Below are 18046 nucleotides of genomic sequence, written 5' to 3' on the forward strand. Positions count from 1 at the left end.
ATTGCTTCAGTAGGTTCGCTTCCTATATTTTGGTCAAATGCAATACTTTTTTCCACTTCGGTTTCATGAATTCCAATTTCCAATTCGGTCTTTTGACACATGATGTTTTTTTATTTTTTGACTGGGTAATTATCTGATCTTCGGAAGGCAATTTTGATGTAGAAGGCATGTTGATAGGATCTGCAAATTCACCCACAAATGAACTACTTGGTGATCTTAAAACACTTAGATATCCACAAACATCTGCAGGAACGACTGGGCCAAGCATGTTGTCATCGATGTCTTCCTCATCTGTAACCCGCTCATTTTCATCAGGCAGTAGCTGGCACATTTCGAATTCTTCATCAGAGAGATATGATATCAGAATCTCTCAAACTCAGTCAAATAAGCTACTAGTATAACAAAAAGATGGTAAAAAGAAGTGTAATAAGTCACAAGACCAGATATCAACTGAGAACTTAAAGACCAACATACCAACAAAATCACTCAAAACATAGAGGGAAGGCGGAGGCAGTCACAAAAAAAGGGGGTGCTGAATGCAAACATCGGAATTCGAAATACAATACTTTCCCTTCCTTTTGAGATACACCAGAGAGAGGGAAAAAGCAATAAATTGTTTTTTGGAATGCCACTCCTCTGCATTGCACTCAGAATAGTCAGTAGTGGCCAATGTTCCCAACTGGGAACAATAATACGAAAAGTTCCCTAGAATTTGAATACAATTTTTTTTGTCTCAATGAGCATTTCTTATCATTCTTGGCAATATTCGAGAATTAAAAAAAAATTGAGATGCATGTATGTTTACAAAAACTATTTTAGTAATTAAAACATAAACTTACGGATATTTTGCCTTGAAAATGGGTGATTTTAGAATAATAAATTGATATGATAAAAGCTGAACCGAATAACTTTTGTCTTTTCTAAATTAAGTTCAGAACCTTATATGTTCAGGGGAAAAATTCAGCTATTTATTTTCGTGAAAGAAAAATATTTTTTTTGAATTAATCAAAAGTAAACTGAAGAGCCAAAAAAACTGGCGCAGGCATGCGTATGCAAAAAAAGAGATATGGAACCAATCACAGTACAGCGCTGCGGTCGGCAACGCCTATATAACACAACAAGTGTCTGGCATACTTGTTAGATCAGTTACTGCTGCTACAATGGCAGGTTATCGAGATTTAAGTGAGTTTGAATGGGGTGTTATGTTCGGCACACGAGAGATGGGACATAGCATCTCCGAGGTAGCGATGAAACTTGGATTTTCACGTACGACCATTTCACGAGTGTACCGTGAATATCGGGAATCCGGTAAAAAATTTAATCTACGACATTGCTGCGGCCGGAAAAAGATCATGCAAGAACAGGATTGATGAGAATCATTAAACGTGACAGACGTGCAACCCTTCCGCAAATTGCTGCAGATTTCAATGCTGGCGAACCATTCAGCGTGCGAACCATTCAACGAAACATCATCTATATGGGCTTTCGGAGCTGAAGGCTCACTAGTGTACCCTTGATGACTGCACGACACAAAGCTTTACGCCTCGCCTGGGCCCAACAACACCGACATTGGACTGTTGAGGACTGGAAACACGTTGCCTGGTCTGACGAGTCTCGGTTCCAATTGCTTCGAGCTGATGGACATGAACAGGTATGGAGACAACCTCATGAATCCATGGACCCTACATGTCAACAGGGGACTGTTCAAGCTGGTGGAGGCTCTGTGATGGTATGGGGCGTGTGCAGTTGGCGTGATATGGGACCCCTGATACGTCTAGATACGACTCTGACAGGTACGTAAGCATCCTGTCTGATCACCTGCACCCATTCATGTCCATTGTGCATCCCGACGGACTTGGACAATTTCAGCAGGACAATGCGACACCCCACAAGTCCAGAATTGCTACAAAGTGGCTCCAGGAACACTCTTCTGACTTTAGACACTTCCGCTGGCCACCTAAATCCCCAGACATGAACATTATTGAACATATCTGGGATGCCTTGCAACGTGCTGTTCAGAAGAGATCTCCACCCCCCTCTAACTCCTACGAATTTATGGACAGCCCTGCAGGATTCATGGTGTCAATTACCTCCAGCACCACTTCAGACATTAGTCGAGTCCATGCCACGTCGTGTTGCGGCACTTCTGCGTGCTCGCGGGGCCCTACACGATATTAGGCATGTGTACCAGTTTCTTTGGCTCTTCAGTGTATGTTCCCAATTGGGAACATTGGCCGTTAAAAGGTTAAAGTTCTTGAGGTATTTATAAGCTGTCTCGAAACATTATCCCATTCCCAATCTAACTTCATGCAAATTTGCAAAACTACTTTTTCCGAGTCTCTTTTTGCACTTATGAGAGAATTTTTTCAATTTTTTTTTTAATTTGTTAAAATTTTGCTATGACGTTATACATGTTCAAATTATTTCATAGGCTTATGTTAATTAAATTTGTGCATAAAACTTTTTGGTTGCTGCTTTCATTTATACTCTATTCAATGAAATATTCTCAGTCTCTATATTTCATTTTTGAGGTTTGCAGGGCTGAGCACAAGACACTGTTTTAAAACTAGTGAGAATAATGGCTGAAATATTTTAAATAGTGACCAGAGTAACAATGAAATTTCCTTCAGATTAATTCCAAATATTTTGAACAAATAATTTTTTCTCTATCATATCTTTCATTATTTCCAAAATTGTTATTGATTCTAGAATGATATATTTCTCTCATTAATTTTTGATTTTATTCAATTCTGAATTTTCATTAGTTCTGATTCACTAAATCTGTCTTATTGTAAGAACATATTTTTATATTTTCGTAAATACATTTTCCAGCATTCGTGTAAATCCTCCAATGTCATGCTATTTTGAATGCTGGCTTTCCACATGAAATATTAGGGCCCCAAAAAATTCCTGTTCCCCCCTCCCGAAATCATTAAGTAGTAAACTAGTAAGTAGTACTGTCTCCCCTCGTTCCCGAGTAACAGTATCTGATTAGAAATTATTTTGGCAAGGACGGGGCTGATTTTGAACCCTCCAAAACTTTTGTACATCATGCGACGTTATGTGTTTTGGAGGTGCTACCATCTATACTCCAAATTGGAAGTGGAACACAAGCAAGGAGAGGATATTAGTAAAAATATGCATATATTTATACATATTGGTGAGTATTATTCCACAAGGCTTCTTAATAGTTGTTGCAATTTATTTGGCTAATCTGTCAATGTGAAAAAAAAAGTTAACTAAACTGATGTCCAGTTTGGAAGCATTTGCAAAACGTGTTATTTGGTGAACTAAATTATCATTTGATCCCAAAATAAAATATTTTTTCATGATTTTGCAATCAGCATCAGGACCCCTGGTTGTGAGTCTGTTGTTCACTGCATAAGACTTTTTTGAAGCAGGAACCAGCTTACATTTGCAAGTTGGAAAACTACAGAAAACCAACTTTGGCTGAATATCACGGTGTGGGGATTAAGCTTTTCAATGTGAATCAATCGTAATACCCATGTGATTATACAGAGACTGCCACAAAGCTGCTGCAAAATTGGGCCACAACATACTCCCAATACATTTTCTCGCTTCATGACTTTCTCGTAGTAGATATATTATTTACTATGTTTCGCAAATGTTCATGCATATTCCAGTCGAAATACAGCAACTAGAAGTTGTTCCCACTGGCTTTGATTCAGAATGTAAATGCCAAAAGAAAAAAAGACTGGCTTCCATATTGCTCTATATATATATATTATGACCATCCAAGACAACACATGCATTACATTTTTACACATCCTTTCCCAAAATTCTGGGTATAACATATTAAAATAGCGTCTGTATCAAAGTGCAAGTAACAAAGATCCCTGTTTTTGGTTCTTAAAAGTGGAAAAGTGGGTTGAAACAGAAAATACATAATAAAAGTGACAAGTTTTTTAAAAAAAGTAACTTTCACTGAAAAAACATTGGCCCGTGCCGAGCCCTGGATTTCCTATAGTTTCAGCATTATGTCTATAGAGCCTATTGAGTGTTCCAAGATAAACGGATAGTGAAGGGAGGTTGACCACCAAATATAGGTGACTGCCATGAAGGTTTCACTGCATTTCACATGCCATGTGGACTTGGCTATAAACTGTAGATCCCGGTCTATATAGCAAATTCAAGATTATGAAATGATAGTTATGCAACAATATGAACAAATGAAACTAAAAATCTAATTCTCTAAGAAAAGGAATTCCCTATACTCAAGCAAAGAAATAGGATAAAAATGTAGTATATATTTTATTTTATTTCCATTTATTTTGTTTCATTTATAGTGTTCATTTCATTTTTGGTTACAATAAAGAAAAATTATCCGTGATTATTGACAATTCATTTATTATTGAAAAATAGATTTTCTTACCCATTCAAAATAACTGGCTGATGATGTCTCCCACATATAAATGTTTTAAACTCATTACATATGCTTGTGTAATATTTTGATGATTTTAACCAATAACTTGCAACACAACTTTCAAGGCATTACTTGTGGATTTTGTGACTTCTGTATGATTTGATTAAAACAAAGTTTTACATATTCATTCCTGTCACTATTTTTTCATATACATGACACACAAACATGATAATCTAAATGATAAGCTTGATCATTTCAATCAATTCACTTACAATCGCATCAAGAAAGTCTTTTTCTAATCGATTTAAATCTTGTACTTCCATATTTGAAGCTTCAGCCCAATCACAGTTGTAAGTAAATTCTTCATCATTATCAAACAAATATTTCGATGCAACCAGCTAAGAAAAAAGTTTATAAAAAAAATAAATTATTCAAACTGTAACAAAATTAAAAAATAATAATGCCATACAGCATTTCATACAAAAGATTGAGCAATCAAAATATGATAAACATGATTCAATAGAAATTTTTATCAAAATTGTCATAGTTCATTGATACAAAGCATGTAAAGATAAAACTCAGTTTTCTAATTCCCCTGCCTCCCAGCTAAGATAATTTTCTTTTTTATATATTTATACCAGAGTAGAAAACAAAATCTCATCCCATTGAGAAGAAAAGAAATGAAAATCTTTCCAAAAAAGCTTATGTGTACACTACTTGTGTTTAGCTTTGATATTTTATGTCCTAAGGACTTCATGAGTGAAAGCTTTTGGTTTTCTTTCTTTCTTTTGCACAACCCTGCTGTGAGTTACAATAGAGTAACATAACTGAGTAAGTAATTAAAATATTAGAAATGGTCAGCGAAAAAAGAAGTGATAATACATATAAAATCTAAGAACCTTGTAAATATAGAAAATTCTCACAAATATCATTTCTGATTTTATGAGGAAATAGAATGTGATAGGCTTATGGAACTACACCTGCAATAAGCTAAAGTATGGTCTATAGTATAATGAAAGTTTGAAAACAGAGTCTTTTCATGAAAATTACTGAAAACAATGAGAAGAAAAATGTTTGCTGCAGGAAGATCATATGATAAATCATATGAGAAGCTAATATCTTAGGTAAAGGCATAGAATAGTGACCGCAAAAAGAGAAAACAAAATTTGTCCATTTAATTTTCATCTCAATGTGCAATAACCTAAAAAAATTAAATTGTTTAACTAACATTTTTTAACTCTATAATGCCCAGATCGCCCGAAGTCGGCCGAGTAGGTTAATGCCCATAACCGCCTCAAGTCGGGCCAGCTAGGGGGTATGGGTATGTTTTGGTGGGCTTTTGTCACCAACGGGGAAGAAGATGAAAGCTCTTGTCAGAGGCGGGAACGGAAAAGACAACTGCAACGCCCTATCAATGGGATTTTAAAAGCTGATGTACTAGAATGTTCCTTGAAAATGGACTAAGGGTACTCAATGCATTTTACAAAGAGATAATACTGTGAAGAAAGGGGTGTTTTCAGTAGACAAATTATCTCCCGAAAATCCATTGAAATGAAAGGGTGAACGTCAATGCAAGAAACTCAAGGAGAAAGGGTGGGGAGAGGGAAAGTGGCCGAAATTTGGACAAGTCTACTTCGAACACAAAAAACTTGGTATTTTCACGACCCTCCCAGGTTTTCTATCTGGGCGTTAAAGAGTTAAACTGATTCACAGACCCCCAAATTTAAAAAAGATGTGCAGGTTCAAGCACCTTCCACAAAAATAATAAAATAGGGGTAACCATGCATGTCAACATTGGCATGAAGCCTCTAAGTAGTGATGAATTGCTATGCTATTGGGGGGGGGCACCCTGGGACAACATAACCATAGTCCAGTAGAAAAAATCCCTAAAAAATTTGATTTTTAAACTAATTGAAATTTCATTTAAATACAACACCTTATAGGCACTGAAACCTAGGGGCTCAGGTAAAGGTGAAAATTAGCAGTCGCCACTTGCTACATAGTCACTAGACATTTGAGGGTGGAGACTGAGATTTTTTGCTATAGTCACTACAGATTTCCTGCAGTGTCACACTAGAAAAGAAAAACACATTGAGAAGGAATCATTTCAGGGGTTATGCCACTTGGAAATGGAATAGATTTCTTGGAGATGGTCCTGGAAAATCATCATGTGTTAGTACAGCTCAAAAATTAGATACTGCAAAGTTCCGTCAATCAGACAAATTGCTGCAAAAATATGGAGACACTGAGCTGAAAAGAATGTGCTAATTATTTGGACTCCCTACCTAAAGAAAGATCACATTCCAAGTGGGAAAATGCTGAGAAACATAATGTATACAAATTTTAAACCATCAAATATCTTTGGAATCACTGTTGGAGAAGATAAGTTCACTAAGTTTGAGACAATGAGAATGATATTTCAAAGTGACAATTTCATCAAGCAATGCCATGGTAGAAAAAATATAAAATTATTTCATTGAGCTCCAAGCTCAATAGAAAAAGATGCACTAGAAAACAGGGTTTTTATCATGAAGGTTTCATAGAGGATTTAAATCTTAAAGAAAGTGTTCACAGTTGTAGTGGCAAGATTAAATTTGAAACAAGCATCTGTACATTAAAGATTTGAGTCTGTGTGGTATATTTCAGTTAATGTGCAAAAAACTAACTAAAAATTAATGATAGATAAAAAAAATGGGGATGAGTGAAATTATTTTTTATTTGTGTGAGGTTCAGCCAATGTTGAAATTATTGGGGTTTTTTTTTTTTGCTCACATTTGTGAGTGGCCACGGGATTTAGTAAGGAAATTTCTGAATTTTTACCTTTAGGCTCAGGCCACATAGCTCCTCCTCCCCAAAAACTTTCAGAAGTCAGAGTCCCTACTTCCCCACCCTGCATGTGCTCTTGTGGGTCGTACATACAGATGTCCTCACCCCAACCCTAAACCTCACCCGTTTTCTCCATATCACAGCTCCTGCACCATTTACAACAAAACATTCTTTTCAAAACAAGTTAAAAATGCTACCGCAGGGAGTCCCCCATCAAGGGGTTAGCTCACCAACCTCTTCATGAGTATAGCCTGCTGTTTGGAATCGGAAATAAATTGTAGGTCCCGGTCTAATTAGCCTTTGTGTGCAGAAAATGACCGTGGTGAGACAAAAATGATCACATGATCAAAATAAGTTCTGCAAGTTTGACTGTGCACCATCAGTGCAAATAAAGCTAGGTTGTGGCTTTAACTTTTTTTAGCTCATAGCGTGGGGTGATTTTGAAAGATTTTTGCACATTTGGGCATTGAGTAGAGCGATGCTGGACCCTGTCCAGGTCTTTCTATATGCAAGCTATGTTTAGCATATTCTTATTTTGTAGTTGTGATTATCGTAATGTAATTTCTGAGTTGGAAAGATAATTTTTATAGGTGGTTTGAAGGAAAAAAAGTCAAGTTGGCTTAGTTGAAAATACATGAGAAACCGGGACATTTTTGCAAAAAAGTTGGGACAACCAGGAAAACAAAAAATCCAGACTGTCCCGGGAAATATAGGACGTGTGATCACCCTATGTATTCAGATTTATTTTTATTTCATTTTTAAAACAATGTGACCACACAGTAACACCACAACTTAATGATTTATTTAACATGTATTTTCACCTTAATTCAATGACTCCCATTTAGAAGGGCACCTAATGATCACCCAAACATCAAATTCCTGTTCATACTAATCATTTTTTTATGATACTCTATTTTGTCATTTTCTTATTTCCACATGCCACTACAACTGTGAACACTTTCTTTAAGATTTAAATCCTCTACTGATATTTTAGCAATTTTTATGAAAACCCTGTTTTCTAGTGCATCTGTTTTCATTGAGCTTGGAGCTATTGTTGATGATAATTTTATACTCTTTCTACCATGGTATTGCTTGATGAAGTTGTCAATAGAATTTGAAATATCATTTTCATTGTCTCAAACTTAGTGAACTTATCTTCTCCAACAGTGATTCCAAAGATATATTTTTTTAAATTTTACTTTAAAATTTGTATACATTATGTTTCTCAACATGTTATGCTTCACATCTTTTTCGAATACACAAAATTTTTGAACATTAAACAATAAGAAAACAATTTTTCTTCAATAGAGTAAAAGCTATAGTAAGTCTATCATCTTTACAGGCAAAAAATAAGGCTCATAAATGTAAATTAACTCTTTTACTTATACCTTTTCTAATATCACTTGAGTTTAAAAACTGATCAGCTTATGTTCAAAATCTTAAATTTTTAAAGCACATAAATAAAATGAAATTTTTTTGAGTTTTTAATTATTTTTATGACAGTAATCACATTAGTTAACAATTAGTACTCGGTCTTAACTTTTAAAAAGATTGTGATGCCTATATCTGAGGTATAAGCAAACTAAAACTAATAGCTAATGATTTTTTTTAGAGAATTTTTTTATTCAACAGGATCATTGGCTCTTATAATCTTAATAATCTTACTCTGAAGTGCATTCTATAAATCATTAATGTAAAAAAATTAAAAATAAACTGCATACTTACAACTGAAACAACAAAAAGTTCACATGGTGAAACACTTTCCAGGTAGTCCGGGTTTTTGTGTCGTAATTGTTCCAAATACATCATAGCCAAAACCATAGAATAAGGGGAAACACAAACAGTCCTGCAATGATAATATATATATTCACATTACAATCTGATATGGATTTTTTTCCCTTTAAATATATGTGTAAGGATACAGAATATTTCAGTTCTCTTTAAAACACTTCAACACTTTTTGAAGACTAATTTTAGAAAAAATTAAAAAAACAAATGTAAAATATGTTAGAATTGCTTGTAAAAAACTATCAAATCATACCACACAATTTTGGCATGTGATCGCTATTTTTTTCTGTGGGAGGGATTTAGTCAATTGCTTTTCAACATAAGTATATGTTGCTGTACTATTAAAGGTCAATCAGACAATAACTTCATAAGTTGATGGCTAATTTGAAATAGCTACTGAGACATCTCTGCTTTAACCGCAATTTATACAGACCCAGGAAGTGGAAATTTAAGAGTTTCACAAGTTTTTCTAAGGCTAATAAAAAACCTTTGTATATCTTTCTTGATAATTCTAAAGTATAGTTTTTCAAACTTTTCATATTCCATTTGCCCCTTCTTCAAAAAATTTTTCTTCTCATCACCCTCCCTGCTCAAGTCAACTCATAGGGTCTTATACTAAACCCTGTACCCAGTATACTGGCTTCTACTACCCTCCCCCCAGACCTTCCCATTGCCCACTTTGGGAAACACTGGTCTAGAGAACTTACTTTCTCAAACTTTTTATTCCATTGCAACCTTCTTCAGAAATTTTTTTCTCTCATCACCCCCAAACTCAAGTTAACCCATAGGATCCTATGTTAAATCCATAGCTTCTATTGCCCCCCAAACCATTCCATCACTACCGGGTGCAATATTGCCCACTTTGGGAAACACAGGTCTAGAGTTTGATTTTTATACCCAAACTTAGAACCTAGTGCCAAACAAAATTACTGAACCAAAAACCTATCACCTGGAATGAAACAATTTGAAAGGATTAATTTCAAACTTTTTTTAATCTGTTTATTTCATTATATATGTGAGACATTTGTATGTGTTTAACAAATAGATGTATCAATATTTCATTTATACAAAAAATTTAGTTCTGAGAGAGGCTTTAATTGGCTAGTATTATCCATAGATGATAACTAGCTGTAGCCTGTTGTAGGTTTCTCTTATGGTTTACAATTTGTTAAAAGAAATAGCAATGCATTCTCATCATAAGCATGCCTTTGTTCTTGTATGTGTTTTTTATGTGGTAAAAGTTATACAGTAAAAATTAAAGATGTGATTAGTACAGCTATAACAAAAATTTTGCTATTGCAAGTGATTTGCTATGTACTGTCAACGAGCTAATGTTAAGATGATACAAAAACTATATGTTCATATCAAATTACAAATTTGAAAGCATCAGCAATAATATCAACAGAAATTCTCAAAAAAAAGTTTTACTTCCCCTCTCTTCAAGATGAAAAAAAGCATTCCATCATCACAGCTACATCCATAATTTACAAACCAGGCAAGTCATGATGTGTTTGATTTTGGCTCAAGTCCCTTTCTGCGACTAACAGACCTAGATCATCTTATCATGAGGGAAAAAAGTGTTTATTTATTTCAGTAATTGTTTTTCCTTTTTCTAAAACCGAAAGAACAAGAAAAAATGGTTTCTGTAAAGCTCGTGACATAGAAGAAATAAACGGAGGGTGGATACTTGAAAGTGTTGGTTGATAACAAAAGAACAATAAAATTCCCTCATTTCTTTCCTACATGTTAACAAATGTTTCAGTTTTGGAGACATTTCACTAAGACCTAAACAATACTTTCTTTGAATTTGTTGTCAAAAGTCTGTCAGTAAAAGTGTTAAAAGCTGTTTTGATATCCAACTTATACAACTGAAAGTAGTGTGAGTGTTATTCAGTGCTTTTGTTGCTATGAAAATAAAAACATTAGCTTATCATTTGTTACTTCACCTTGAAACAGAAGCGGCATAATCCATAGTCAGAATATCAAGCCTTCCAGTGTTTGGAACAGTTTTGTTGAACAATTCCAAAGTGGCATCTAAAAAACAAATGTTAACTCTGTTAGAAAAAAACAGAAGATAAAATTTTGATCGAACTGAAATTCAATGCAATGATTAGTGAAACCATAGAACCTCTTGATCAGCCATCTTATTATATAACTGGATGGTTACCAACACTGGCCTTAAGAAATACTGTTTCTTATTTGATCTTGTAAGTTACGTTACTGCAATACGTACAATAGGTATGAACAGAAGTTCATAGTATGTGAATCATAATTGGCTTTATAAAGCGTTCTTTTAATTTTTAATTACAATTTATTATTGTAATCTTTGAATAGCAATGGACAACAGATTGGACATAAAATGGGAGAGCTGTTTAATAAAAAAGGCTAATTCACTGATATTTTTATTGCAATTCTACACCGCAATGGAAATTATATATAGGCAACTTCTTTCTACCCTTTGATCAAATAGATGAAAACACAATACAATTATACTTGAGTGAAAACCCTCAACAAGAAGAAACATAATTTCCACTTAACCTCCAATGAAACGGTACTATTCTCAGTGAGCAATTTGCATCAATAAAATTTTGTTTTTGCCTGTGCAAAACAGCAATGAAAACATATGAAATAACCAAGATAGTATATGGAAATACTGCACTGCCCCATGCAACTACCTTTGCTTAAACAAACTTTCATTTCTTAAGAAAATATCCTAGTTCTGGCTATCCTCAGCCCGTTTTTCAAATTTTGCAATGATAACTTTCCATCTTAAAACAAAAATATATTTGTAGTTTCAATAATACATAGGGTGTCCCGTAAGTGCTAGCACAGCCTTTATCTCATCAACCGTGTGTCGTAGAAGTATGATTTGAATATGAAAAATGCTCAACAGGCATTCAAAATAAAAAAATCTAAATTTTGATATGGTTCCCTGTACTGTAAGCTCCAATTAGAAAGTTGTTGCCCTGTCACTCCTGATGCCAACAAAAAAATTTCTGTGTTTCTAAGTGCAATACTCACAGAGAGATTCGAATTCAAAAAATGGAAAAAAATTGGGAAAGAACAGTGTTAAATGGGAAAAAACTGTTTTGCTTGCATGTAACACTGTTCTTTTTTGAATTTCCTCCATTTTTCAAATTCGAATATCTCTGTAAGTATTGCACTTAGAAACAAGGAGATTTTTTGCTGGCATCGGGAGAGACAGGGCAACAACTTTCTAATTGGAAGTTAAAGCACAGGGGGACCATTTAAAAATTTAAGATTTTTTTTATTCTGTTACACACTGTATTTTCAATCTCAAAATTGGTACAGGGTAATTTTTGAATTCCTGTTGAGCATTTTTTAAATTAGAATCATAGCTTTACGACAAAGTTGACGAGATAAAAACTGTGCTAGCACTTATAGGACACCCTGTATATTTTTATGACCAATATATATATACTTTCATATTTAACCTTTTCTGTAATTTAAAATATTTTTTATCAATAATTTATGGCCAAATGAAAATTTTTTCCAGGTTTTTTTTTTTCATTTGTGGTATTTAAAAACATAGGTGACTAGTGGTTTTGTAGGACTTGAAACAATCAAATTTTGTGTTGAAAAGGTTTTTGTGTGTGTGTGTGAGAGAGAGAGAGAAAGAGAGAAATTTAGCCATTACTTGAACTTTTTTCAAATCAGAATGGAGATTTACTTCATAAATTAGATTTATTCAGGAAAAAGAGACAGGTGTTTTTATTCAGCGTCCTTCTCCTGGTTAATTTTTCTGCGAGAAATATATAAATGAAAATGATTTTCCCTTTGTCACATGTTTCAGTGCAGAGACCATGGCCCCCACAAAGGGGGGGGGGCTGACAGGGCTCTAGCCCTGGAGCCTGGGATAGTTCTCATCATTTTTATGTTTTTCGCGCTATAAATTAACTACAGAAGGCCCGTGAATAGTCTGACCGGGGGGCCCTGCTCCAGGATGTGGGGGCCATGGCAGAGACTTCTATTATATCTGAAAAGTACATGTTTTCAAAATGCTTAATGTTTGGTCAGTGATGCAAAAAATATATAATAGTCTTTTTTTTCACATTAGGTAGCCAGAAGGAAGGTTTGATCATAAGTTGTTGGAATAAAAATTTTAAAAATCCAGATTTCTTGACTGCAACATCAAGCTGCAGTAATGTTTCATCTGAACAGTGGTTTGAGAATGTCCCTCGTGCTCTACCAAAACAAAAACAGACTAGAAATATGTTGTCCTTATAAAATTGACAAAAAAGACTGAGAAACAAATAAAAAAAATAAAAATGTGATTGACAAAAAAAAATTTTCAGATTATTAGTACTTGTCCAAGTTGAAAATGAGCTACCAAAATAGATGGAACATGATGTGATTGTCAAGCATAAATATCAAGTCAAGTGCTGAAACAGGCAAAATTTCACATCAGATTTGCCAATCTTTTAACATAGTTAAACTAAAATTAATTTTTTTTCAGTATGCATTTTGAAACAAAACTTGATGGAAAAAAAAAACTGCTGTTTTTTTGTAAAATGTTTTTGGATTTTGTGGTTGATATTTATTTTTGATAATTTTTTTTGTTTAATTTCATGAGAATGACCAACATCTAAAGAAATAGAAAATAATTTCTATTTTTTTATAATTTTTTTTAATGTGATTATCATGCTGTTGCTCAGCCTCATGTGGTAAATGTTAGAAAACAAAGTTTTTTGGCTAAAGATGATATTAAATGCATATACAGATGATATTAAATGCATATACAGATGATATTAAATGCATATACAGATGATATTAAATGCATATACAGATGATATTAAATGCATATACAGATGATATTAAATGCATATACAGATGATATTAAATGCATATACAGATGATATTAAATGCATATACAGATGATATTAAATGCATATACAGATGATATTAAATGCATATACAGATGATATTAAATGCATATACAGATGATATTAAATGCATATACAGATGATATTAAATGCATATACAGATGATATTAAATGCATATACAGATGATATTAAATGCATATACAGATGATATTAAATGCATATACAGATGATATTTAAGCATATACTAGCATTCATATACATTATACATATTAAGCATATGCAGATGAAAAAGCATATACTTTATTCTCAAGACATCTCTAATCTGTCACGCAACTTTTTTTCATATTTGATATCAAAGCTATGATGACAGCAAGGGAGACATTTTTCAGATGCTACAGCTATTAATGAGACAAGCAAAGGCAATTCCTAGCCAAAAACTACCACCGACACATGCTTGAAGCCTGTAAGATATGCTTGTAGAAGTGCATAATGATAAATGATGATACTTTGTAAAGGATCATTGCTGTAAAGATATAGAATAAAAGTTAATTCTTGAAAAAAAGTATCAATCTTCATTGAACACAGCCTACGTAATTACATAATTAATTTTGCACTTGTCTCAAAATGATTTTTTTGTAATTAAGATTGACTGATTCAAGGTTCAAATAGATTAGCTGAGGAGAAATGTTATACTTATTTAGATAAGTTGATGTCATCATTTGTATAGAAATAATTTATAGTGTGGATCCTGCTTATAAGGTTTTTAGAAAACAATCATAAAAAACATTGTAAGAGAGAAAATGCTTGAAACTGGAAATCTTGAGAGTTAGTTACAGTTGGGACCAGGAAAATAAGTTTTACTAAGCATGAAAAGGTTCTATGTAGGAACGTTATCAACTGAAATGTGTTTTATTCAGATGTCCTAATTTTATGCAACAAAAAGACAAAATATGTTCAACAGACAGTTGAGAGCATGTAATCTAACAAGTTAAGGGTATAATCATAGACATGATTAGAAAATTAATTTTGTATCTCATCGTACATTTGATATTGTGAAAGAATTAATAGTTTACTTTTTGATTCAAATATAACACATGCAAGTCCTACTACATGTCAATAGGGAAGTAACGCATACTGTACTTTGTATTGAAAACAAAACATGATAAAATTAAGACAATTTATAAAGAAAAAGCATACATGTCTTTTCTAAAAAATGGTTCTGGCTATGTTAATGTGATAATAGACAAATAAATATGACTCTTTGTGTACAATCCATACCTGTTAGAGTAAAAGGAGGGTGAAAGTTTGAATGTGATAGTTCTCCATAATACAAAGTCTTTTGGAAACGCTTGGTTGTCATTACATGGTCTGTGAATATCTAAACATAGAATATATCAGTCCAAAATAAAGTATCATATAATTTTTCATATCAAAAACTAAAGAGGTAAGGATATTTTAAAGGAAAATTAATCCAAAGGTGACCAATTTATGCAATAAAACAAAACGATATCCCATAAGAATAAATAAATATGATTCATTTTGTGATATATTCTAAAGTGTAATAAAATAATATTTATTAAATAACTGAATTAATAATTTATGTTACAGATTTTTTAATTTATGAAGTATTCTATCAATTTACTTTGCCACACCACAGTCGTACAAAAGCACAAAAGCTACACAATCTGGGACCTAAAGTTTAACTAATCTGATAAATGCTTGCATTTATTAAAAGTTTTCAAATATCAAAGCAATAACTTGAATGTCGTGACCAAAGCCTTCCACATCCTGGAATGCAGGGCTTGACTCAGGCACTAGGTGAACAAGGCACCAAGAAAATTTGTATTGGCACCTAAAATGTTCTGTATATCATCGCAAAGTTGGAGTCTAAGTATAACACCAAACTTTGATTTCATGACAGTGTGATTTTTAACTTAAGGATAGGTCATCTAGTCTCAGAAAAGTTGAAAAACATTATTTAGGACTGTTTCTTTTAAGCAAAAATCATGCTTGGCCTCCTAAGACATATGTCTGGTTCCTAATTTTTCTTCGATTTGTCATTACCTGCTCTGAATAAGTCCCTTTCTAGTAAATTTGTTATAAAAAAAATGAAAAGGTTTATCCCAGATTTCCAGACAAGAGCCCTATAAAACTATCTGCCTACCCTAGTTGAGGACCATGGATGTAACTCCAGTGTTGGCCTATGTCCCCCCCCCCCACCCCCCACGCTGTAAGCTACTGACAGCCATGTTTGCTATATTCAACTTCTTTTTTTTTTTACAATACAGTCTCTCAAACTCTTTTATAACATCAAAGATTCTGTGAAATTTTGCATTATGACCGCAGTATCATTACAACGAAGGTTAGACATTTACAACATTACAGGCAGGGCCGGACTTAGGTGAGTACCAAGGGTGCAGCCGCACCGGGCCAATAAATTTTAGGGGCTGCAAAACGGAATAAAAACACTTTGATTACATTGAGTAGCATTTTGACTCCTTAACAAAGCAATAGCTTAAACTCCTGTCAAAGACGGCAAGGCCGAAACCGGGGGGGGGGGGGCAAATTTCACACTTCAACTTTTCCTTCAACATTCGAGGGGGAGCAAAAATGTGTGCTTTCATTAACTGACCAGGCATCTAGTTGCGACCCTGCAAGACATGGGAGCCCACAGATCCAGGGTTTTGACAGACCCTTCAACGCAGAACCCTGTATCTCATATAAGTTGGCCCTTATGTATAGTGTTCTTTGAGGCAGAGGTCCTGTAACTATAATGCAAAAACCAGCCAATTTAGGGGGCCCTGGGCACATGCTAACCATCTTAGATGGACATAGTAGTATCTAGGAGGCTTTGCCTTGTTCGCCCATGCAAGAAACAGGCCCTGTTCTAAGCCAAGAGTACATGCGGGTTTGATGTCCCGGGTGCTGGCCCAGAAAGAGCGCTTGAATTCTTTTCCCTTTAATGATGTAGGCCTATTGAACATTACAAGAGCATGCTTGCTTTAGCTGAGAGTATTAAGTTGCATCCTTTGGTAGATAATCCATCGTCTAACCCTGACATTCTTTCCATTGTGATGCGCTACAGATATTAAAACATATGTCCTTTCCCCCCCCCCCCACTTTGCAACAGGGTCCCTAGGCTGTGATTCTTGGTGGGCCCCAGAACAGATATTCTTCACTGGCCCCCCTTTATAGTGAATTACAAGGTGAAGAAACAAAATAAAAATCATTCCCCTGGGCCGAAGTCCTGTCAGATCCACCTTTTTTTTGTGGGAGGAGGGGGCAGTGGCATGATTATAAAGAAGTGGTTCTCAAATTTAAAATGCCTGAGTGCACACTCACAATTTTTATCGTTGGGCAATGAGACCAAATTTATTGCCAAGTTGTTTTTTTACAGTGAACACCGTGTATAGTTTGATAGTCGTTCTTGGGTGCTAATGTAAACCTGCCTTGCCCCAGAGTGGCGAAGACACCGGAAGATCGGAAAAATTTTTACAGGGCCGCAAAATACTCAAGTCTGTAACTGATTACAGGTTACAAGACAGTTTAAATATAGAATATAAAATAAGATCAAATTAAATGCTTCAAATGATGTTATTTCGATTTTCCGAGAAACTCAATTATTGTCAGTCAAGTTGTCAATTATAAATAACCCTTGACAAGAAATGAAGTGCTACAGCAAGTTCGCAGTGAACTAAAATGCATTTTCTGAAGAAAAAGGTTTTATGTGGCAAATACGTAAGATGAATAATCATATGTTTATAGCCATATTCACTGATTCTACACTTGTTTATCTATTGATTTTACACGTTTGTTTACTGAATTTACACTATTTTATTTACTGTTTTTACTGGTTCATTAGCCGATACTCAATGTTATACATGAAACGTAAAGAATATGAAACTACCTGTATGTTTTTTAATGATCTATTCGAACATTCCGGTGACGAATGCGCGATATCACTGTCTTTGCTCTGTTCATATTCATCATTTGGTGGTTTATACAAAAATTTCAGTAAATCGGATAATGCCTTGTCAAACATCTTTTTTGCAATTATTGAATACTGAGAACAAAATCAACCATTAGCAAAGATTGAATGCCAAACCTCTGTCCTTAAGCAGCTTAAAATGTGTTGTTTATTTACACCCAAAAACGGTGAAAAAAAAAGGGGGTGCAATCATTACGTTTCTATGCCTTGTGAAT

General features: G+C 34.2%; 1 protein-coding gene across 1 annotated transcript in view; it reads right to left on the bottom strand.

Annotated features, from left to right (window-relative positions):
* Window positions 1–18046, bottom strand: part of LOC149085383 (protein CNPPD1) — a 42698-nt gene extending 24652 nt beyond the window's left edge. Inside the window, exons 1-5 of the mRNA XM_089233373.1 lie at window positions 17751–18046; window positions 15122–15221; window positions 10945–11032; window positions 8936–9056; window positions 4657–4782 (exon numbers count right to left, since the gene is read on the bottom strand). Of these exons, the coding sequence (XP_089089499.1) occupies window positions 4657–4782; window positions 8936–9056; window positions 10945–11032; window positions 15122–15221; window positions 17751–17885 (570 nt within the window). The 5' untranslated portion in view covers window positions 17886–18046. The remainder of the gene's footprint in view (window positions 1–4656; window positions 4783–8935; window positions 9057–10944; window positions 11033–15121; window positions 15222–17750) is intronic.

This window comes from Pholcus phalangioides, unplaced genomic scaffold (genome assembly GCF_987345545.1).
Source record: "Pholcus phalangioides strain wild (caught in Gottingen) unplaced genomic scaffold, Ppha-v1.0 ptg000007l_1, whole genome shotgun sequence".
Lineage (NCBI taxonomy): Eukaryota > Metazoa > Arthropoda > Arachnida > Araneae > Pholcidae > Pholcus > Pholcus phalangioides.